General features: G+C 35.6%; 3 protein-coding genes across 5 annotated transcripts in view; 2 read left to right on the top strand and 1 right to left on the bottom strand.

Annotated features, from left to right (window-relative positions):
- Nucleotides 1-20,619, bottom strand: part of HS2ST1 (heparan sulfate 2-O-sulfotransferase 1) — a 170,328-nt gene extending 149,709 nt beyond the window's left edge. The window contains exon 1 of one of the 2 annotated variants that reach the window (XM_004752653.3): nt 20,072-20,619. In XM_004752653.3, the coding sequence (XP_004752710.1) occupies nt 20,072-20,195 (124 nt within the window). In that variant the 5' untranslated portion in view covers nt 20,196-20,619. The remainder of the gene's footprint in view (nt 1-20,071) is intronic. The other variant, XM_004752654.3, reaches the window with a different exon arrangement.
- Nucleotides 20,194-20,817, top strand: LOC106005775 (vegetative cell wall protein gp1-like). Its single transcript, XM_013056109.2, has one exon. It carries the CDS (start codon nt 20,194-20,196, stop codon nt 20,815-20,817), a length of 624 nt encoding a protein of 207 aa, XP_012911563.2.
- A 52-nt stretch (nt 20,818-20,869) lies between these two features.
- The window catches only part of SELENOF (selenoprotein F), a 57,835-nt gene continuing 55,676 nt past the window's right edge, over nt 20,870-23,028 (top strand). The window contains exon 1 of one of the 2 annotated variants that reach the window (XM_004752655.2): nt 20,870-21,216. In XM_004752655.2, coding sequence (XP_004752712.2) covers nt 21,133-21,216 — 84 coding nt within the window. In that variant the 5' untranslated portion in view covers nt 20,870-21,132. The remainder of the gene's footprint in view (nt 21,217-23,028) is intronic. The other variant, XM_045064813.1, reaches the window with a different exon arrangement.

Genomic DNA, 23,028 nt, shown 5'->3' with positions numbered 1-23,028 from the left:
CATAAACAATTTCCCTCCCAAATTTCACTCACTTTATTACTTAAGAAATTGATTTAGTTTAGAAAATACTTCTGAAAATGATAAACTCCACAAAGTGGTTACCTGTGCAGAGGAAAAAGGGAAATGGGTTTAGTTAGAAGTACCAGAAGCTTTGACATATCGGTAATGTTTTAGTATAAATGTGGAAATATCTTAGTTAATAAAGCCAAATGGTGTATGGTAAGCATATGACCGGGAGGAAAATTTTATGAATTGCCTTCTCTATCTCTCAACCCACCATTCCTACCCCCAACTGCAGGAAAAACCCTATGGGTAAGAGAAATTCTGGTCAAAAGGAAAGAAGAAATTTGGGGAATGTTATACATTTCATAGGAAGACAAATCTAGACAGTTTACTTAGACAGTTACTAGACATTTAACTTAGAAGAATGATGTCACAGGGGTACCTGGGTGGCTCAGTGGGTTAAATAAACCTCTGCCTTCAGCTCAGGTCAGGATCTCAGGATCCTCAGATCGAGCCCCACATTGGGCTTTCTGCTCAGTGGGGAGCCTGTTCCCCCCCAAATCCGCCTGCCTCTCTTTCTACTTGTGATCTCTGTCTCTGTTAAATAAATCAATAAAATATTAAAAAAAAAGAAGAAGAAAAAGAAGAAGAATGATGTCACAGCACAAGACGAGTAGTAAAGACTCCAGAAAACAGGCAAGCACCAAATACGAATAATAATTTTGCCAAGAATCAATGAGACTTGATCTGTAACCATTCATGGAGATGCTTCTAAAATTATCCTTAATATCATCTTTTTCCAGTTTTATAGATTACATATGTTTAATTCACCTATGAACAGCTTATCTATCTCCCAATGTGTTTTTAATAATCATCTCCCCAAGTTGTATGGGAATACTGGTTTAATTCTCCCACACCCAAACACGCTGAAATAAGATGGTCACCATTCCCCATGTGACATCAGCTACTCTGAACAGAACATTAAATGTCAGTTTAAATCTAACTGACCTTCCTAGCATAGCCTATAGAATTTGGAAACCTATATGAAGTCACCTAAACAAGCTCTTAAATATTAAGTTTTAATAAACAGTAATTATTATTAGAATGATGAATCTATTTTAATAACATTTGCACATACAACTTCAACAATCTGTTCCAATTTTGAAAAATGAGGAAAAAAGGACTAACACGCACATAGCACATTTACAAAACACCTTGTGAAAACATACTGCTAACAGGAAATGTACTAAGTGGGATTTTATTCATCCCCCTGAATTATGTAAGTTTTGAAATTAACCAAAAAAAAAAAACCAGTATTTCTCTACTTTTCTTTTTCTTATATTTTGAAGGAAGTAATAGCTCACTATGAAAGGCAGTTTAACTGTTAAGCCTTTTAATCTTTTCACCAAATCTGGTAAACCTTCAAAATACAGGTAGCATCAACAATGCTTATTTTAAGTTAACCACAGTAAATTCAAAAACACAATTTAAAATATTCATAATAGTCTTGTAACTATGAGAAGAATTTTTAGGAGTTAATTCTAAAATACATTAGCGTGTCCTCAAAATGAGTTGATTCAGTCTGAGTCTCTAAAACAAAAGCTTTCAACCTTAGTTGCATGTGATTCTCACAGGTAACTGAGGCCCAGACCATTTCCCAAACCAAACAAATCAGTCTTTGGAGGGTGAGACCCAGCCAGCACCATGTTTGTTTCTTCATTTGTTTGTTTAAGCTTCTGAAGTGACTCCAATAAGTGACTGACGTTGATAACCACCACTCTAGGATTAACAGTGTTAACTTGATTCACTATTCCACAAACAGAAAATGCAAACACATACATGGAGTAAAAAAAAAACTAAGTAGTCTTTATTTGTGTACAACATACAATAACTTTTTTTTTCTTTTAAGATTTTATTTATTTGAGAGAGAGTACATGAGAGAAGAAGGTCAGAGGGAGAAGCAGACTCCCTATGGAGCTGGGAACCCCATTTGGGACTAGATCCTCGGACTCTGGGATCATGACCTGAGCCCAAGGCAGTTGCTTAACTAACTGAGGCACCCAGGCGCCCCCAGTAACATTTTTCCAAGTGATCCTGACATACTGCAGCTCAAATTAATTTTTCCATCACAAAAACAGACTCAGCAAATGGGTAAGATAACCCACAGATCCGGGAGGAAAGGAAACACCTTTTACAACTGATTATTGTACAGAACTGCAATTAGTCTGTATCCCGAAATAAGTGTGAGATGAAACATTTATCTTTCCTAAGGACTTACATTTAGCCCTTGTTCTTAACGAAAATAAAAGTCACAAAGGTTAATGATGAAATGGCTTAGCCCTATCGATGAGAAATCACCCAGTCTGAAAGCAAACCTCAAGAAGCCCTCCTACACACTTTATATGGCAAGAAATTTAAATTGAACCTATTTGCATAAACACTTCACAACTTTAAAAAAAAAAACACTTCAGTTTTACATATGCTCAAGGACTAATTAGTATTCAGAATGAAAGATCATAGAGAAACTAAAATCCAATCTCTCCCTTAAAGGAAGATTCTTCTACCAGCTCAATTATGTACTGTTGTCTTTTTTTCCAAAACAGCTTTTACTGTATCCTAATAGTAGTTTGCATTTTACTGCTTTAACATTTCTTAGGATCTCTAAAAATCAATTAATCTACCCAACATTTCTCTGAGGTGGATACTAATCAGTTAACCACAAATTATTCTCAAGTCCTTATTTTTTTTCCCAACTCCTTATTTCTATGGCTGAGAAAAACTTACTCATAAGCACTTACTGATCTGAGCCAAAGGTGAATGATACAAAAGAAGAAATACCTGAACACTTGCCAAGGTTCACATTTTTGTTTTTGCTTTTCTACTAATCCTCACCACCTCAGCCAATAAAAGGAAGTTGTTATGTGAACATTTATCCCACTGTTGTTCATAACTGGGCTATCACAAAAGCTACATAGGGAGTCCTTGCCTTCCAAAAAAAAAAAAAAAAAAACACGCTGTCCAAAAAACTGAGTATAAAGAACTCAACTGGAAAGAGAATGAAAAAGCTTAAAAGAGAAATGGGGAGGAGAAATTGTTCACAGCAACTTAATTGAAAGTGATTGATATCTGTACTGGGAAAGAAGATTCTAATTTAAAAAATTAAGCAATGGTGGTAGAAAATACCCCTAATGCCAAACAGAAAAGTCTATGTACAAGTTAATTTCAAAATTTCAAGCTGTTTACCCCTAAAAAGACCACCTACCTTCTCATTAACTTACTAAAGAACTTCTGGGAAAAAAAAAAAAAAAAAAAAAAAAGAAAGCTGTATAGTCCATCTTCAAACATAAAACAGAATATACTTTATAAACCCTGTTCTACCAATGCACCTTTTCTTTGACTGGAAGAAATCAACATACAATCTTTATCTTTTCTTCCAGAGGATTTCAGAAAATTGATGTTACAGTAACAGCTCAGTGAAAGGAATGCAAGCTAAAAACATTTAACAAGTGATCTAGTTAGACATCAGAGAATAACTACTGTGTACACATGTAACTAAAGTCAATGACAAAATAAAATTCATTTTAAAGGATTAATTTATTACAGTTATGATATGTAAGCACAAGTATGTTTTACCAGCTTTTACCTAAGTTACTGAAATAAGTATAAGACAGGTGGAAGTGGAGGAACCAATGAATGTCAATACAAAAGATAAAGGTGCCCAAAGAAAACAATATAGGTACACTAGAACTAGCTCAAGTTTGAAAGAGACATATACATACAAGATAGAAAGAAACGTACAGGATTTTAAAAATTATTAAAGACTGAAGCTAGAATAAAAAATTAACTCTTTTCCCACAAATAACATACTAAAGAAGTCAGAGAAGAAAGCATTCCTCAATGAGAAGGAAACTGAGTAAAATGTCGTTGAAGGCTCATCTGAAATAAAACAGTCCATTATTTTGTGATTCCTTAATGCTAAGTCACAGCAAAACTCTGAAATCTTAAAGTCATCAGAAATAAGAATGCATACTAAACTTAAACTGCAGGGGAGTTAACATTTGATGTTCCTGAAAAAGTTAATGCTCTCTATAATTAAGTATAAAATATTAATTTCTCTGTACTCCCACAATTAATTCTATATCCATCTAACTGAAGGAATCTTGACATATTTAAATACTCAACAATGGCTATACCTCTAAACAAATACCTGCAGAAGAAAGGGAGGGAGGAAAAGGCTTAGACTTCTATCCTTCAAAGAACATACTTTTTTGTTAAGTATAATTAAACACTGGAATAGTGTTTATTCTGAATTTTATAAAAGTAATTAATTCAGAATACCATTTCCATGGAATAAAATCAAATTCATCTGAATAGCTTAAAATGCATCTTTTGTATTGCTATAAGAGATAACAAAGAAGAATGGTTAAATGCAAAATGAATAAAAATTTTTTAAACTTCAGCTTGAGCCAAACTATGTAACTTTAAGTTAATTTTTAACCTAAACCAATTTACTACTCCCCTGTAAAGAAACAATATTGACACCTGTTTTAGGAGGTTGTGAAGATTAAATGAGATAATTCGAATAATGTGATTAGAATTCCAGAAACACGAAAAAATGCTTATTACATATTAATGATTAATTTTAATACCAAATATTAGAGAAATCAACTAATCACATATATCTACAGCTAATTTTCCTCTTAAATGTGAAGCCCAAGGACAATTACCTAAAAATCAGAACAAAATAATTGTAACTTAGAAATCTAGCCAGTGCAATATGACTGGATACAGTAAGAAACAAAAATAACACTTTAGCAAATGAGAAGATTACATTCCTAAAAACCTCAATGAAAGCAACCAAAAAGCTCTTAGAATTCAAATCTGTTAGCAAAGTAGCTTCCTGAAAATTATCATCATTCTCACTCTTGGGTGGGGGGTGTTTGAGGAAGGATGAGAGGGCAGGGAAGAGGTGTGTAGTGTAAGATCAGTTCAAAAACAGCAGATATATATACATATACGTGTGTGTGTGTGTATTGCATGTAAAAAATTATGGAATCCAAAAAGGCCATAGTTAATATTATCATACCAATGTGTCAATTCCCTGGCTTTGATAACTGCATTATAATTTTATAAGATGCCATCATTGGGGGAGGTAGATAACATTAAACAGTACACAGGAAGTCTGTGCACTCTACTTGTGCAACTTCCATGTGCATCTAAAATTATTTCAAAATAAAAAGGTCTTAAAAATGCACAAAATACATCTCACAAGAAACTTGCGTATCTGAAAACAAATTATAAACTTCCAAATGTAAAAGAAAACCTGAATGAACAAAGATAAATATTTCCAGATGGGAAAATACAAACATAACACTATCATTCTAATCATATTATTTATCTCAAGCATTTCAATTATCCTATGCCATTTTTTTTTCAACAAAATAATTCTGTCACAATAATCCTAATGCCTCTTTTTCTTTTTAACAAAATGATTCTGAGGTTCAACTGGAATAACAAACAAGTAAAGCAAAGAATCATGCAGGAAAGATTACCCCTACCAGGTACTAAAGAAAATAATTACGCTATGAGAATTGAAAGCAGAAAACCCTATCATCCAAGAATTGTTAAGTAGTGCAACAAATGGCCCAGATACACACCCTATTCCCTATATCCCTACACACCTAAATTCTAGATAGACTAAAAACATAAAAGTCAAAAAATTAAAGTAACAGAATAAAACTATATGACTACTTACAAAATATCACTAAGGGTGTTTCTGGTTAGATGTGAAAAGAGCTTAGAAGTCATTACTACCATCCTCACAGTAAGAAAAAAGCTGAACAAACTGAAAATCAACAACTCTTGTTAGATCCATCAGAGAACTGAGGACCAGGCAAACTGCTGCCCTGTAGAGAGAGGTGAATACATAGAATCACAGCTTACAGAAACTGTGAGGCCCAGAGGTGGAGTCAGCATCCCTAGGAACAGAAACTACAATTGACGAATCATTCAAAGTTCCCTGTGGACTAACTTGAAAACAACAAATCAGAAAATGGGCAGACTTGGGAGGAGGACTTTTCTAAGTGTTACCTCCAGATGCGTACTATGAAGACCTGAGAAAAACTCCCTCATACTTCTAGAGAGGGATGGGGGAAAGCAACCATTTGAAATAGCCAAAGGCTCTCTCCCTTCTTCATAACAAAGTCCGGCCCTCAAAAGAAACTACTTTGCCATCAAAGGAAACTACTAAAACCTAACCAACCCCGAGTAAAGGAAATACCTAACTTCAATCCTCTCTAGACTTCTAGTGTCACCTAAGTGTTGAGCAGTGAAGGGCAGGGAAACACTCCACAAAGTCAGTGCCAAGAGGCACAGGCTCATTCAACGACTTAGACAGGAAAGATCCTTCAGTTATATAAAAGTTTGTTTTACGAAATGTAATCCTTCCATTCATAATTTTGTCTTGTTTTTCCAACTGGTATATACAACTTTCAGAGTGCTCATATTTGGAAGGCTGGAAGGGCCCAGGCTTTGAAATAGTGTCTTGTTTTTACTCTTCTAGTTTTTAACTAAAGCTATATAAAGCTTGTGGATTAAACAATAAATTTCTAAATTTAAAAAAAAAAAGACTTAGACCCAATTATAGGATAATAGAACACTTCCTTTCCCCTCATACTTACCTACCAACAATAAGGCTCATATCTTAGAGTTACTAGAGAAACCCACAGACAGGAAGGACATTAGAGGAAATTTTTAACCTCTGACACCACCATTCAAATAATCAGTAAATATAGCCTCCTAGACAGATAACATAAAACTTCACACTGAGTTCTATTTACCTGAGTTCTTTTTACTCAGTATGTCACGCCCAGCTATCAAAAAATCACAAGACACACTAAAAGACAAAAAAAAACATGTGAAGAGGCTAAGTAAGCATCAGAATCCAACTCAGATATAACAGGTGGTTTTAGAATTACGACATCTGAGAATTTAATATCTATGACTAAGACTGAGGGCTTCGATGGAAAAAGTGTACACCATGAAGAAACAGGTGGATAATGTAAGCAATGTAAGCAGAGATATGGAAACCCTACAATAAAATCAAAAGGAAATGACAAAAATCAATTAATACTGTAACAGAAATGAATGCCTTTAATGGGTTAACAGACTGGACACAGCCAAGAAAGGAACCAGGAAGCTTTAAGAAATATCAATATGAATTCCCAACCTGAAAAACTAAGAGGAAAAAATCATAAGCAAAAACAAAAACAATATCCAAGAACTGTGGAACGACAGCAAAATGTGTAACATATACACAATAAAAATATCAGAAGAAAGAGGGAAAAAGAAGATGAAATCTGAATAATGGCTGAAAATGTTCAAAATAGATGATACCAAATCACACACCATAAAGCTCAGGGACCATCAAACAGAATACTGAAAAAATCTACACTTAGGCATATCATGTTCAAATACAGAAAAGCAAAGAGAAAATCTTGAAGGAAACCAGAGGAAATAATACCTTATCTAAGAGGAACATCAAGAATTATACCAAAATTCTCTTCAGAAACCATGCAAGCAAGAGACTGAAGTAAAATGTTTTAAAGTGTTGAAAGGAAAAACAAAACAAAACATGAAAACCACATCAACCTAGAATTCTGCATCCAGCAAAATGATTCTTCAAATGTGAAGGACATTATCAAGATTTTCTAAGAGAAACAAAAATTGAGGGAATTTAACAGTAGACTTGCCTATAAGAAAAGTTAAAAGTGCTTCAGAGACAAAAATTATAGATGTTAGAAACTAAGTTTATATAAAGAAATGAAAACGCCTAAATAAATGATAAAACCAGAATACCATTAAAACACATACTCAAAAAAATTGTATTTATATTTATTACATCTTTATTTAAATATACATATACACACATACATATATTTTTTAAAAAGGCAAAACCCCTAAAGGATGAATAATTTTAATTATATATAAAAATCTATGGTATACATAAAAATACCATGAACCAAACTGAAAAGCCAATTACTAGCTACGGAAAATTGTGAAGTTAGTAGTCTTAATACCTTTAAAAAAGAAAGAAAGAAAGAAAGAAAGAAAGAAAGAAAGAAAGAAAGCATTCATAGAATGGGGAGGGAGTAAAAGATGGACCTCTCTGGTGAATCTGGGAGATGGAATTGGGCATGCTTTATTCAGTGTCATATTAGTTCTTTTTCACTTAGAGCCAGTATTTATCTGAAGATACACCCAGTTTTTGCTGTAGACTTAAAGGAAAGCCTACATTCTGGCCCCTATCAAGAGGCCTTCAGTTGTTCAGTGCAGTAAATTACTGGATAAATTGTAATCAGAGATGAAGAGTACTGAGAAGGCCATCGTGGTGACACATCTAAGCTAAACCTTCCAATCCAACTTTATTCAACCAAAATTCTGATCTCCACTTGTAAATTTTGGATCTCCATCTGATTCTCTTATGTGTTTGCTCAAACAGTAGAAAATTTCAGTGGGAGGGGGAGTGGGTAATTATCTGCTCCCCAGACCCAAGCAGTTCTCTCCACATCGACCATGTTTATAATTTCATCTAAATGTTTCACAAACCAAGTATTCACAAGGTATGAAGATGGAAATACATATATGGAAAGATACATGATTTGTTAAAAAAAAAAAAAAAAAAGAAAAGAAAGAACAATTCTTTAGTATATCAGAGAGCACTTTCCTTCTTGGACTTTGAGTATCATGAGGCATCAGAAAGATGGAATTACACATGAATTTACACTATAAAGCTAATAAAGTTTAAACTTTGGGTTCATACACTGAGCATGGGCCTCTTCCAAAAGCCGTAGGCATGAATTTATATTCATAATTCTGTACTTTTTTTTTTTTTTTCTTAAAAAGGACCCCTGAAATTATAAAAGCTAGAGGCCTCATAACACCTGGATTAGCTCTGGATGAAACCTACAAGGGAAAATGATATAAAATCAAATGCATTTGGGATTTTAAATTTCAACCCAACTAAAGAGATTCTGAAACCCATATATTATTATATTTAGAATATTATACTAAATGAAACAAAATCAGTACAAGTGGTTACTTCATAATTTACCATAATGAAAGGCTGAAATCCTATCAAAAGATTCCTATTTCCCCACCTCAGAAAGGGGGCATATTATGCCACTATTATGTTAGCTATTGTGATAACAACCTAGGAACATGTTTATGATTTGATGTTAAATGAAAAGGTAAAATATTATAATCAGTTTTATCTAAGAAACCTATGTGAAAGAAACTTGCAAAAAACGTTAGTATGTGAAACAAACATTACCTTTTCTTTACCCTTTTTCCAAATAATCTATACTTTTATAATTTAAATTTTTAAATTATAATTTTAAGCTATGTCTATAAAGAAATCAAAATGATTTATATAGTTTTAAAACTTCCAAAACCAATTCCACACAGTTCCAAAATATTTTTAGCAACTACATTATTTTTAATGTATAACTTTCTCATGGTGACTATTTTGAAAAATAGTATCATTGTGCATCCTGTTATCTTATAAGCATACCATAACTGCATTACATTCTTCAGAACTATGCTCAGAAGCTTTTAAGGAAGACAGGTTCACCACACTAACTTAATCTAGATTGTCACATTTTTCCTGCCTTCTCTGCCTCCTCTCTTGAAAAGAGCTCCCACTTCTTTGTCTGATAGTGCATGTGCTTTTAGTAACCAGATCTTATTTATCTCCCATTATTAATGCTGTTCTAATACAGAAGGCAAACTATTACTATTAGGAATTACTACTCATTGAATCAGTAATTTTAATTTTATAAATCACAAGTTAATATGTTTGATCATTACCCTAGCCTAAAATAAAACATTATATGACTTTTGTACATCACTTTATTTATTCAGGAATATTTTCAACCCCAGGAAAGATAATTAGATTGCTACTGCCTAGACTATAAAATGAATTAGTATATAATGCCAGTGTATTATACTCCAAACAACCAAAGGAATAGTTAAAAAAAATAATAATAAAGAAAAGAAAAATTAAGGCAACAGCTCTCCTCAAAACTATCTTTAAGCTTTGGCAATTTTAGCCTTTAATATTAATCTAACAATACTTTTAATCATATTTGAAAACTGTAGCTTATCAATGTCAACTTAGTCTGATTTTTCTTAGTTATCATGGCTATATGAGTAAGTTATGAACTTTTTTTAGATTTTCTTAAATTAAAAACCAAATAGAAAGATTACTTACACACCATAATTTTTTTTTTCTAAATAATCAACAATGTGGTCTTAAATTCTGTCAAAATGCAGTTAATAATCAATACTTAAGGTTCTACCCTTAGTGGATTCTACAGTGAAAATCTTAAATCACGGTCAGAGTCTGTAGCATTATAGTAGGAGCAGTATCACAAAGCATTTATGCTACAATATTATATAACCTCAATTCTTAGGATTAGATGCCTGATTTTCCCAAACTGTCTTTGTTATTACTAAATAATATGACCTTTCCACTTCACTTTCATTGTGTAAACCAAATGCAAGTATGTAATGTTTCCCTGACTCCTTAAATAAAAGGCAAAAATGATGTTATTTCTCCAAAATTTACCTCAGAGGCTGAAGTAAGCATTATATTTAACTGTAGTTGAAAGTTGAAAAGTCTCTGATGCGCTGTAAGATTCAAGAATTCTGTTCTTTAGGATTCTCATAATTTCAGCATTAAACCTATAATACGATCTATTCCCTATTCAAATAAATAAGTAAGAAAGTTTAAATTCCTCAATTAAGATAAAGGATACAGAACACATTTTCCCTCTGTACTTGAAAAAATGACAATGAATCACTTTGGGAAAACTGACAATAAAGGAACTATCACATAAAACTTTTTCCATATGGAGAAGTAGGCTTGGGTTCTTTCTTCCTCCACTAATTTAACTATCTACCCCTTAAAAAATCATTTAGAAGCAAAGGAAGTATTTTACACACACACACACACACACACACACACAGAGAAATTCCCTTGTCACAAATCAAATTTAACGTGCATTGTATAAAAATCTATCCTTAAACTGCCAAGTTGGCAAAGATCAGTAGGCAAGAATGAAGGAACTTCAGTCATGTTAAAAAGAGACAACTTTTCTGTAATTTTTATGAGAGTAAATAGATGTCTATCTTTAGGAGCAAATAATAATATGAACTGCCAGTGATTTTTACTCCTTCCTAAAAGTGTAAAGAAATATTTCATCTGAATGTCAAACCTTTAACTCATGTAACATCATCATTTGATTTATAGAAACATTTATAAGACAAGTGTAATCCTATGAGGTAGGACATTGGGCAAAGCCTACAGCAGCAAAAAACATAAACTGAACACTACATTAAACCAAAAAGACAACAGCAACAAAAGGAAGATAAGTATATTATCATCACTATTAATAACAACCTATAATTGTAATTTTTCTATTGTAGTTTTTATAGTTTACAAACATTTTCATGTTCATTACATCATTTGAGGATCATTTTATCTTCCTACTCTCTAAAGAAAGCAGAAATAAGCAACATTTATATTACATGAAACTATACAAATAAAACATTTAAAATATGCCTAGCTTACAGTAAGTACTCAACAAGTGTTAGTTGTTATTGTCTGTTAGAGATGAAGGTTCAGAGGTCATGATGGCTTGCCAGTGGTGGGAAAAGCAGAAAACCACTGAAGAAAGGGGCCCAGTAGTTAAGAAGAGATTCAAAAAAAAAAAAAAAGATCAAAGGGAAGTTAGAGTGGTCATGAGAAAGACGAGTTGTTGTTAGTCACAAGCTTAATTAGTCAGAGTTCTAACCTAGGGCAGAAGAGAAAGGGGGCATAATGGCATCTCATCAATCAGACATTCCTGGATAGGTTCACCCCAAATCAGAGAGAGACTATCACTGACAATTCCCAAGTTCAGGAGCAAAAGTTACACATACTCCTAATTTTCTTTGCTCAGAAATCTACTTTGAGACAATAAAATATCATTTGAGACAATAAAATATCATTTTGTTTCAATCTTCAAAACACAAAGGGAAGATAAGAAATTTATGTTCTAGAGGACAATGGTGAATGTTTTTTATTCTATCCTATTTAACAAAATGAAGAAGCTGTCCACTGAAATATACCTGAAGATCATGTCAAGCCAGTTTTTCTAATCAGTTCTTCTATGGAAGAAACAATTGAGCTAAACTGGCTTTCCGCCACAGGTGTGTAACACACAGGGCTCATGCAACACTTTACTGGAGATGCTTGTATTTTACTAAAAAAAAAAATACTACAGTGAAATAAAAAATTCTGGCAATTAGAAGCAGCTTCCTAAAATCTAAATACAAAATAATCACAAACTTCTGAGTTGTAATTGATCAACAATCTCCACATCTAAACCAACTGAACTAGTTTTGGTATGATAAGGACAAAGCTAAAACTAAGTCAGATGCAAGGCTGAAGGAGGATTTTATCAATTTTAATTCAACTCAATTTACTCAAAGCTCCAACAATCTTCCCTACATTCAAAATATTATATTTATCACTGACTACTTAAGATATTTTCCTTTTACATAACATCTTAGAAACTGAAAAAACCATAGACAGCCCTAATTAATCACTAAGCTCTTTTCTGATGAGTAAAAATAGGGTCGAGTTTACAACTCTTTACTGAAGACCAAATAAAAATTCATTTTTGCAATAGGATTTCAGTTATGATATTTACACTGTGCAGCTAGATTTTTAAAATTCTTATCTTTTAAGAGTTACTATTAACCAAAGTAACACATATACTGTATCAACAATATTAACTAAGATAACAATCTAAAACGTGAAGAAAACTACAGCAAGGCCCATTTTAGTAAACTTAAAACCTAGTGAAAATCTTAAAAGCAATGAAAAGAAAAAAGGACATCATGTACAGCTGAACAAAGATAATAATGATGCAGCCTCTTAAGAAACATAAGCCAAGACAATGGAGCAACATCTATAAAGTACTGAAAGAAAAAATATATATTAATGTAGACTTCTATACCCAGCAAAAATATCTAAGGCAACTAGGGGCTTTTTTTAGACATACAAAAGTGAAAAAAAAAATTCATCACCAGTAGATATGCAGTGTAACTATCTTTTTAAAATGATTTTATTTATTTGAGACAAAGAGAATGAGCAGTGGGGAAAGGCAGAGGAAGGAGAATCAGGCTCCCCACTGAGCTGGAAGCCCAATGCAGGGCTTGATCCCAAGACCCTGGGATCATGACCTGAGCTGAAGGCAGACACTTAAAAGCTGAGGCACCCAGGCGCCCCAGTATAACTAATTTTAAAAGAAATCCTTCAGGATCAAGGAAAATAGTACCAGATGAAAACCTGCATTCTACACAAAGGTATGAAGCGCACTGGGAATGGAAAATGGATGAGTAAACATAAAACAGGAATTTTTACTCTCTTTAAGAGATAACTGATTGTTTAAATAAGTTTAATAAGTTAAAAAAAAAAGCTTAAATAAACTGATTGCAAAAATAAGACATATAATAACAAGAGCAAAAAGCCAGGCAAGAGGAAACAGAAGTATAAGATTCTTATACATGACATAGTATAATGTATACCATAAACCCTAAAGCAATCACTACAAAAAAAAAAAAAAAAAAAAATCACAAAAAAGTGTACCACTAAGTCAACAAATGAGATAAAATGTAATAACAAAATACTTAATCCTAAAGAAGCCAGAAAGAGAAAAAGGGAAAAAAGGAACAGATGGAACAAATAGAAAACAAATAGTAAGACACATATTCAAACCCAGCCATATCAATAATTACAATAGTAAATGTTCTAAACACCACCATTTACAAAAGGGATTATGAAATGGATTCAAGCCCCAACTATATGCTGCCTACAAGAAATCCACTTTAAATAAAAAGACAAACAGGTTAACATCAAAGAGTGGGAAAAGATTATCATGTTAACACTAATCAAAAGAAAACTGAAGTGGCTAATCAGACCAAATAAGTTTCAGAGCAAAGAATATTACCAAGGATAAAAAGGGACATTTCATAATGAAAAGGGGGTTAATTAAGTCAAGAAGACATTACATTACTACACATTTATGCACCTAATCATAGTACTTCAAAATACACGAAGCAAAAAGTAACAGAGCTTCAAGCAAAAATAGAGAAATTCACAATTATTATCAGAGATTTCAAAATCCCTCTCGCTATAGTTGCTGGAACAAGTGGCAGGAAGAAAATCAAGGAGACAGAACAACTTTACCAACCAACTAGACCTAATTGACATGTACTGCATACTCCACCCTATAACAACACAATATACATTTTTCATATTCACACAGAACACTTAACTAAGAGAGTTTATATACTGAAGCATAAAACAAACCTAAATAAATTTTAGGATTTATGCAAAGAGATTCTAGAAATTCAAATGTATGTTGCCCCCTTCCATAATACACAGTTATAACTGATCAGTAACTGCCAGCTAAAAAACCCATTTCCCAACCTCACCCCTTGCATAATAAACTAAAGATAAAAGAGGCCAAAAAAGCTTAAGGGGGGCCTCCTTAAGCTTTCATGTCCTTCATGGCAGGAAGTACCCAAGACCCTGAATCAATCACCCATGTAGAAGAAAACCATCCACCAAAATGATCGCCTAGTAAGTGAATGGAAAAAAAAAGTCATTTGCCATGTTTAGCCAATAAAACTGGGGGCTTTGTTTTAAAAGCAGATAGCATCACTCTAAACAGGAAGCTTCCAAAAAGTTTTATGCCCAGTGACATGATTTGATTTACATCTTAAAAGGATCACTCTAGCTGTTATATTAAGAATAGTCTGTAGAAGGAGACAAAAAAAAAAAAGCCTGTAGAAAGGCAAGTGTGGCAGCAGACTAGTTAAGACATGGCAGTAATCCAGGGAAAAGATGACGGTATCTTGAATTAGGGTGATAACAGTACAAGTGTTGAGTAGTAGTCATATTCTAGAAATATTTGAAGGTAAAGCTAACAGGATTTTTCTTACAGATTAGATGCAGAATGTGAAAAAAGAAAAGTCAAGTAAAACCCTGGCAACCGAAAGGATAGAGCTGCCATCAACTGAGATAGGGAAGGTCAAAGATAAAATAGATTCAGGTTGGATGAGGCAGTGGACAGAATTATCAGAAGATCCATTTTGGACACCATGAGTTTGAGAGGTCTTAATCACTCAAAGCCAAACTCAAGTGAGCAGCCAAATTCCTAGGAAATAGGCCTGAATTAGAAATATGTATTTGGAAGCTATCAGCATATAAGTCACCCACTAATAGAGAATAAATTGAGAAGAGTTCCTAGAACTGAGCCCTGGGTTATGCTTATGCTAAGAGGTTGAGGAGAAAAGGAGAGCCTAACACAGCCACCAATGAGATGGGAAGAAAACCAAGAGTATAGTATCTTGGAAGCAAGGTAAAGAAAACTTACGTAAAAAGAAGTGACCAATTGTGTCAAATCCCACTAACAGGTCAAATAAAATGAAGAACAAAAATTGACCAAGGACTTAAGGAAATTACTGTTGAGTCAGACAATTAGAGTAAGATGAGACAAGGTTTTAGTTTTACTGCAAAGGGAAGCTAAAATATGGAACTGAGGTTGGCCAAGAAAAGGGTAGTCAAGAGAAACTACTGCTTTGGTTTTTGGGTGGGAGAAATAATAGCATGTCCATATGCTAGTGAGAACGCTCAAGCAGAAAGAGAAGTAATGATTATAGGAGAATGAAGGAAAACTTCTGGAATCATGCCTTGTAGGTTAGGAAAGTGGATCAGGTGCACAAGTGGTCCAACAGGCAGATAATCTAGTTAACAGGGAGAAAGGTGGAGTAAATAAAGTTACTAGTAGGAGGGTAGATAATTGTAAGTAATTAGGCTATACTGAACCATGACTGGCAAGTCCAGGTATCTATAAGCTTTCCCTCAAAAGCAGACTTCCGGAGAGCAGTGTTTGAATATTCATTATTGGTTCAATTCCACTAGGGGCCAAAAAGCTATTCGAAGTCTTAACAGAGTGGTAGACCGACTTCCTGGGATTACCTTAATTGAGACCAATTGTTTCTAGTGATTACTCATGGCACTAGATATCCTATCCAGGACTCATAAGTGAGGCACTAATTAGCAATTTTAGAATAACTGCATTCCAATTAATCCAAAGTCTTCAAAACTCCTGTGAATTTTTCATACAATTTCAGAAGTAGAGAAATCTATCATTCTTGGCAACATTACAGGTACTGTTGAATCATTTCAGACACTTTAAATACTACCAAATTCCAAAGAGCAGTCTCAACCTTACTCCTGGAGTTAGTTCATTAGTTTAGGAGGATTTTAAGAACACAGACAGTAACATAATTTTCATCAATGAAGAGGACTAAATAGTCCATTCTGAGTTACTGTCCTCATTTAAAAGATTATGTCCTAAGGTATTCACAAACTCACACAGCAGTGTTAGAAGCATTTGAACAGCAAATATTATTTTAAATCCTTAGACCCTATAGAAAATTAATAATAAAGCATATTAATTCTAACATTTATGTAACAGAACTTTCATTGCACTATTCCATCAGTCAACATTAGCAACAGGTGTTTCTTGAGATTCAAAAATACTTTGTAAAAGCAACAAATTCTGATACACAATTCTGAAAGCTAAGTAGTATGCTAAGTAACACTTTTCATCAACTCCGTGTCATCTTCCATATCTCATTAGAAAAATTAAGTATACATTTTAGTAAAATGAAATTTTTCAACATAATACCCCACAGAACTTCTTTCATAACAAATGGGTTTGTATCCTAAATGTAACTCACAAGCTCCATGTTACAATATATTAATACTAAAGGCAAAGAAAAGCAATGAAATAGAAAAAAAATTTTAAAAAGCTAAGAAATAAAAAAACCTGTATTCATTAAATACAAACAACCTACTGCAAGTCAGTGTGTCCTACCATTAAAGGGATCACATATGCCTTTGCAAATATGATGAAAGCTACGCATATAATTTCAGGGAATTCATGGATGCCTTGAAGCCTATATATAGGTCCTGCAAGTTTAGAGACTCTGTAATTAGTCGGAAAAAATGGAGTCCAAAATCAATCCAAAAACATAGGAAAATTTAATATATGAAAAAAAGAATTGTAATATATAAAAAAATAACCATAACATACAGTGGGAAATGAATTATTAGTATATTATTTTCCATAGTTGCTATTCATTGAAAGAAATGACAATAAATCTCTATAAATATATGAATGCTTTAATGAACTAAATGTAAAAAATAAAAATTATAAGATACTATGGCAAAATATAGAGAATGTATATAATCTTGGTTGGAGACAATCTTCTCAAGTAACAGAAGAAACCTACTTGCCCAAATTGATAGATTTGACTGTGTAAATTTTTAACTTATGCATAAGCTTACAGAAAGCTTAACAGTTACAGAAAATAAATGCAGACTTTTTTTCTCCTACAACAGAAATAACTTATTTCAGTTGCTTCATTGGGTAATAAATTATGTTTATTATTTGGATACAAACAAGCAAACATTACACTAAACCAATTTCTTTGCATAGAAATCAGATTTTTCTGGAATTATATTCATTCTTAGCAATAAATGCAATTAAACATTGATATTACTGTTCAAAAATGCTATTCAAACTGCTAAATCTTAGTGTAATGTCAATACAAAGTCCCAAGCAATCTGGTATAATTAAAGAAGCACTTGATTTAGAATCACACATACCTGGGTTCCAATCCTGACTCGGCCACTGTTAGTTATGTGGTCAAGTTATATAACCCTTGAGCCTATTCCTGCATCTGTAAAAATAGCTTTCTATGGTGTCCTTAGAAGATTACATAAGAATATCACAAATGGAAGTGCCTAGTACAGAGTCTGATTGTCAAACTATGCCTTCTGCCTACTAACTGGTAACATCTGTTTTTGTACTGTTTTTTGTAAAGACTTTTCTTTTCAAGAAATCAAGACTGCTGACATAAAGTCATACATTTCACCTGCCATATTTTTGCAGTTCCAGAGCATTATTCATTCCTTCAAGTGTTTTGTATTTGAGCTCCTTTTTTTGGCTCTTTTTTGAGTATGTTATTTGATCTCTTTTTATTATTTCTGATAGAATTTAAAAGTTTCTTGTAAAAAATCATGGGGAAAAAACCACATTATTTTCTACCTGTGGCTTTCCACATGTTAAGATAATCCTTTTTTTAAAATCAATTAGGCTGTATCTAAGGAAACCACTTTCAAGTGTTATGAAAAAAAATCTGAGGCAAAAAAAGAAAATAAAAAACTGAAGTTACCCTAGCCACTGTAATGTGCTCAAGAAATAACAGTGATTCAACAAAGAAAAAATACAAATCTTAATTTTAATATAACTTTCAAATTTCTGTAAATGGAGTCATTTTTTTCTGTAAAATTGGAACATTAAAGAGGCCAGAAAATGATCCCAAATGCTAAGTGGACCCAAACAAAAAGGAAAAGTGTATTGGCCAACATTCAATGTTTAAGGTGAGTAATTTTTTCCATCACACAAGACACGTAATTAATAAAATCATGGTAAATAAATTTTATATATCTTCAAAACTGTATAGGGTAAGTTTTACCCTAGATTGAGGAATGGAATTATCCTGAGCTCCTTCTTCAACTTTGGTTGCACTTCAATTAGATAAATTTGATACTCTTTGATAGACTGTTCTTTAAAATGTTTCCAAGGCTTTTTGCAAAATCTGCCAAAACTGCAAATAGGTAGCTATACTTCTAATATTACAATTATTTACTAATACATTTTTCATTAATGTTATCACCCACAGGTGATAGCTGTTACTCAGTCTAAATGACTTTGCTCCTGATGTTTTATTGCGTGCTTCTCAAAAAGTATTTAAAACAATGCTGAAGTGAAAGTATACACATAAAAACATATTACTTTTCCATATTCAACCTGGAGTCTCTTGAGCTGATTTTTAAACTGCCATATACATTTTTAAATCAAAATGTATCGCATTCTTTTAACACTCCCTCCCCCATCCCAAACTCCTCCCAAATGCCAAAGTTCCCTACTAATCCGAAAGTACCTATTATCTATGAATTTTTCTGGTTTTTCATAACTTCATACTCCAACATTATATACTTCAGACCCCTTTTCTCATTAAAGTAAGCACTGTTAACTCCTTAAGGTACTTAAGTATATGGTTTATTTATTACTTTACCTTCCACCAACTTAAATCTCACTATAATTCCCCTTCAGCGTTCCCTTCTCTCCTAAACGCACTCCATCAACATCGCCGGGGGCCACATACACAAACATTCCTATTCTGAAGTCCAAAATATTAATAAAATTTCGCTCACTAAAAAAGTACTTAAAAGCCTCGTGCCTCCTTTCAGTAGCACGCTTGAAGCTTTTTATTCGCTTTCCTGTTCTACCTTGGCAGTCTACTTCTATCGGTTGTGTGGTCCCTTGCTGCCCCCAGCACAAGAGTGCAACTCACTACAGTCTATTTCTTTTACTCACCAAGATTCCCAGTATCTCCCTCCATTTCCGGCCATCCATCCCTTGGTGAACCTCCTGGTCCACAAAAGATCTGTATCCAGGTGCCCACACCTCAAATTAGAATACCCCTCGACTAGCAATGCCGGGGCTCTCTGTAGACTCTGGAAAACACAGAAGGCTGAGCCGTCCTGCCTCCTCCAGCAGTTCCCGCTCCCTACCGAGTTCGGTCTTCTCTTGCTTCTCCCCCGTGGAATGCCTACTTCTGGTAACCCTTAGGCACGGGAAAGCTCACCTTAGCAACCTCTGCCCCGTGACCTCGCGAGCCCAGCACCTCACTCAAGCTTAATTCACACCATTCTTGGAGCTTGTATTTTCGATGCCCCCAGTCCCAGCTCTCGTTGCAAGCTCTTTCACCCTCTTGCCCCCGAGCCAGACCGCAGGTTGCGACGGGAGCAACTGGACATGCCTCCCTGGCCCGGCCCCTTGCACACCACTCACCCCGAAGTGGCTTTGCTCCTTACCTAGCTTTGATCGGGACTCCTCCAGTTTCTGGATTTGGTTCTCCAAGAAGAGCATCGCCACTGCGAAGGCCACCACCGCCAGCAGCTGCAACTTGGGCGGCATCATAATCCTAAGGAGCCCCATGAAACCCGCTGCTCGGGATCAAGACATACCGCGGGGGGCGGGGAGCGGGGCCCCGGAGGCGAGTGACACGCCGGGGGGCAGCCCACCGAGCGGCGAGAAAGGCAGGGAAAGCGCGACAGCGAGAGAACCACCGCAGCGACCCCCCCTTCTCGCCGCCCCAGTCCCCCGCCCCCAGGCGCCAATACCAACGCCGCCGGTGCCCGCTTCTCCTGGACCGACTCAACGGCCGCCCCCTCCAAAAGCCCGCGCAGCAAACAGCGCGAAGCGGCTGCCGGGCTCTCGCGTCTCTACTGCCTCAGTCCCCGACCCCCGCGCCCGCCTGCCTGCCCGCCTCCTTCTCTTCCTTCCTTCCCTCCTCCCTCCTTTGCTCGCGGCCGCGCGCTCTTCCGCCAGTGCGGCGGCTGCGACTGCGCCGCCCTCTGCTCCGCCCCCGCCCATCCCCCTCCGCCACCACGCGCACGCATCCACGTACGCTGCTCGGCAACCGGAGGCTCCACCCTCGGCTCGAGTTCAGTTGTGCCTATTGGACCGAAGCCTCGCTCTTGGTTCGTGTTATGGTTGGTTTCCTTTGCCTTGGGTGTCAACCAAAGCGGCATTCGATTGGGTAAAGGAGGCGGGCTGAAACCGGCGAAGGCGGGGCTTCTTGGCCGCTTGACGAATTGTCGTGAATAAAAGGAAGGGGCTCGGAGTCGTACAGGTTTGGGGGGTTTAGGAAAATGCCTGATGGGGATTTTCGGAAGGACCCTGCGACTTTGTATTTATATTAAATATAAAGATATTTGACTACCTTTAAGTTTCAATATACTTCTAGGTAATGCCTATCTCTGAAGAGTAAGAGACTGGGTAACAACGGCCTTTAACAGACTGTTTTGGATAAGGCTCTGGAGTGGACGCCCCTAGCTGAGAGGCCCTCCGGGCAGTAGGAAACCTACGGAAGATGGTAGCGATGGCGGCTGGGTCGGTTGGGTCGCTCCGGCCGGCGTTTACGCTGCGGTTGCTCTTGGCTGCTGTACTTCAAGCGGTAAGTGGAGATCATCTCCGCAGCAGCCCAGGACGAGTGGGCGCTGAGGAATACGAAACATTCGGTCCTACATGGTAGCCACGCTTGGAGAGGGTGGGAGGACTGGACTTCCTTAGGGACTGGTCCGACTTGAATGCTACGTGGCATCTTTCCTCATTTGATGCTTTTCCTTTCCCGCCCCGGATTTCTAGCGGTTCTTTCTCTTGACTTCAGAGTATCTTGAGTTGTACTTCTTTTGCAGAGTTTCAGTAAAAAACAACCTATAAACCTCACGGTGGGGGGCGGGTAGAAAGCAATGAATCTTAGAAAGGAATGAAAATTGTTTTTAAATGGGCAGAATACAAGAGACCACCGTTCTTAGTGATAAGGCTCTCCCTAAATCTTAGACGAAAGCTCCCATATCTGTGGTCCAGGGTACACTTCTGTGTACCCCAGGGTAACACTTCCTGTTAACTTTTTTCTCTCAGTTGTCAGTGGTTTCTAATTCACTGTTAGCTTTTTATCTCCGATCTCTGTTACTCATGTGCTGCTAGATGCATTTCAGTACCGTTTGTGGCTTTAAACAACCTTGTTGCAATAAAAGGAGCTCTTCTATACTAAAGCACAATTTATTTTTGAAATCGATTTTCTAAAACGATAGCCTTCTTATCGTTTAAAATCTGGCAGTGTTAACCAACTTTTTAAACTCGTTCTTCATTAACCCAACAGACGCGTTCTTAATCTTTGAGTGGAGAAGGCCTAATTTTGTCTTATTTTTCTGTTCATTTATGTACAACTTAGTATTTGTTTATGTCTCCTAAGAAGCTTGCGATCCGAATTTTGCTATGTGAGTAACTTTTTTTTCTGGGCACTGCGGAAGCTTTTACACGTTTCATTAATCAGCTTAATTCTTCAGGTATTTTCATTACTGAGCCTGCTGAACAGTTTTCTCCTAGGAGACATGGTTTCATTGACTTCACCACAATTTAGGGGAGTTAATGCCTCTACCAAAGACTTCCATAAACAGTCCATGCTTTTCTTTCCTCAAAGAGTTTGAAGTTCCTGCCTGTTTTGCAACCATACCTTACAGGTGGATTTTTAACTTCTCTAATTAGCATCATAGTACTTTGTTATTCAGGCATTTGGTGCCCCCTTAGAAATTACCAAAAGACCCTTCTCTAAACTTTCTACTGGAGAATTTTTGTTCTTGTTTTGCCAGCCTTAGATAATTAGAGTCTACCACCGTGCAAAGATAAGGAATAACATATCACGTTGACTTCTGATTTCTCTGTCTTTATCAGTGTTGTGTAACCACCCCAAATTTTGTTGGCTTAAAATAACTATTTCTCATAATTTTGTGGGTCTGCCGTAGAGTTCCTGTTTTCCTCTGGCTCGTGTAATGTAGTTGTGTTCAGCTAGTAGGACAGCTGAACTGAAAGGTCCAAGATGGCTTCATTCTTAGTTGGTGCTGTCAGCAAGGGTGACTTGGTTCTACTCCGTGTGACCTCTCGTCCTCCAGCCCAACTTCTTTTTAGCAGTCTCAGAATAGTGCTCCTGAAAAGCAAAAAAGCTGCAGTGCCTCCTGAAGGCTAGCCTTGAAAATCACATATGTTACTTCCACCTCACAATACTTGTCAAAGTAAATCATAGGACTGGTCTAGATTTCAGGGATGGAAAAATAGACTCCATCTTTTTTCCCAGGAGGAGTGACAAACTTGGCAAAGAAATTACATACCAGGATAGGAGGAATTTATGGCCATTAAATAATCTACTACCATGACCATACACATAAGTCAAAAAGTTGGGTATCATCTTTGACATTTTTTAATTACC

Source organism: Mustela putorius, unplaced genomic scaffold (assembly GCF_011764305.1).
Source record: "Mustela putorius furo isolate JIRA1106 unplaced genomic scaffold, ASM1176430v1.1 tig00003853_pilon_pilon_pilon, whole genome shotgun sequence".
Classification (NCBI taxonomy): Eukaryota; Metazoa; Chordata; class Mammalia; order Carnivora; family Mustelidae; genus Mustela; species Mustela putorius.
The sequence above is the reverse complement of the archived record's forward strand: the minus strand, read 5'-3'. Positions and strand labels throughout refer to the sequence as shown.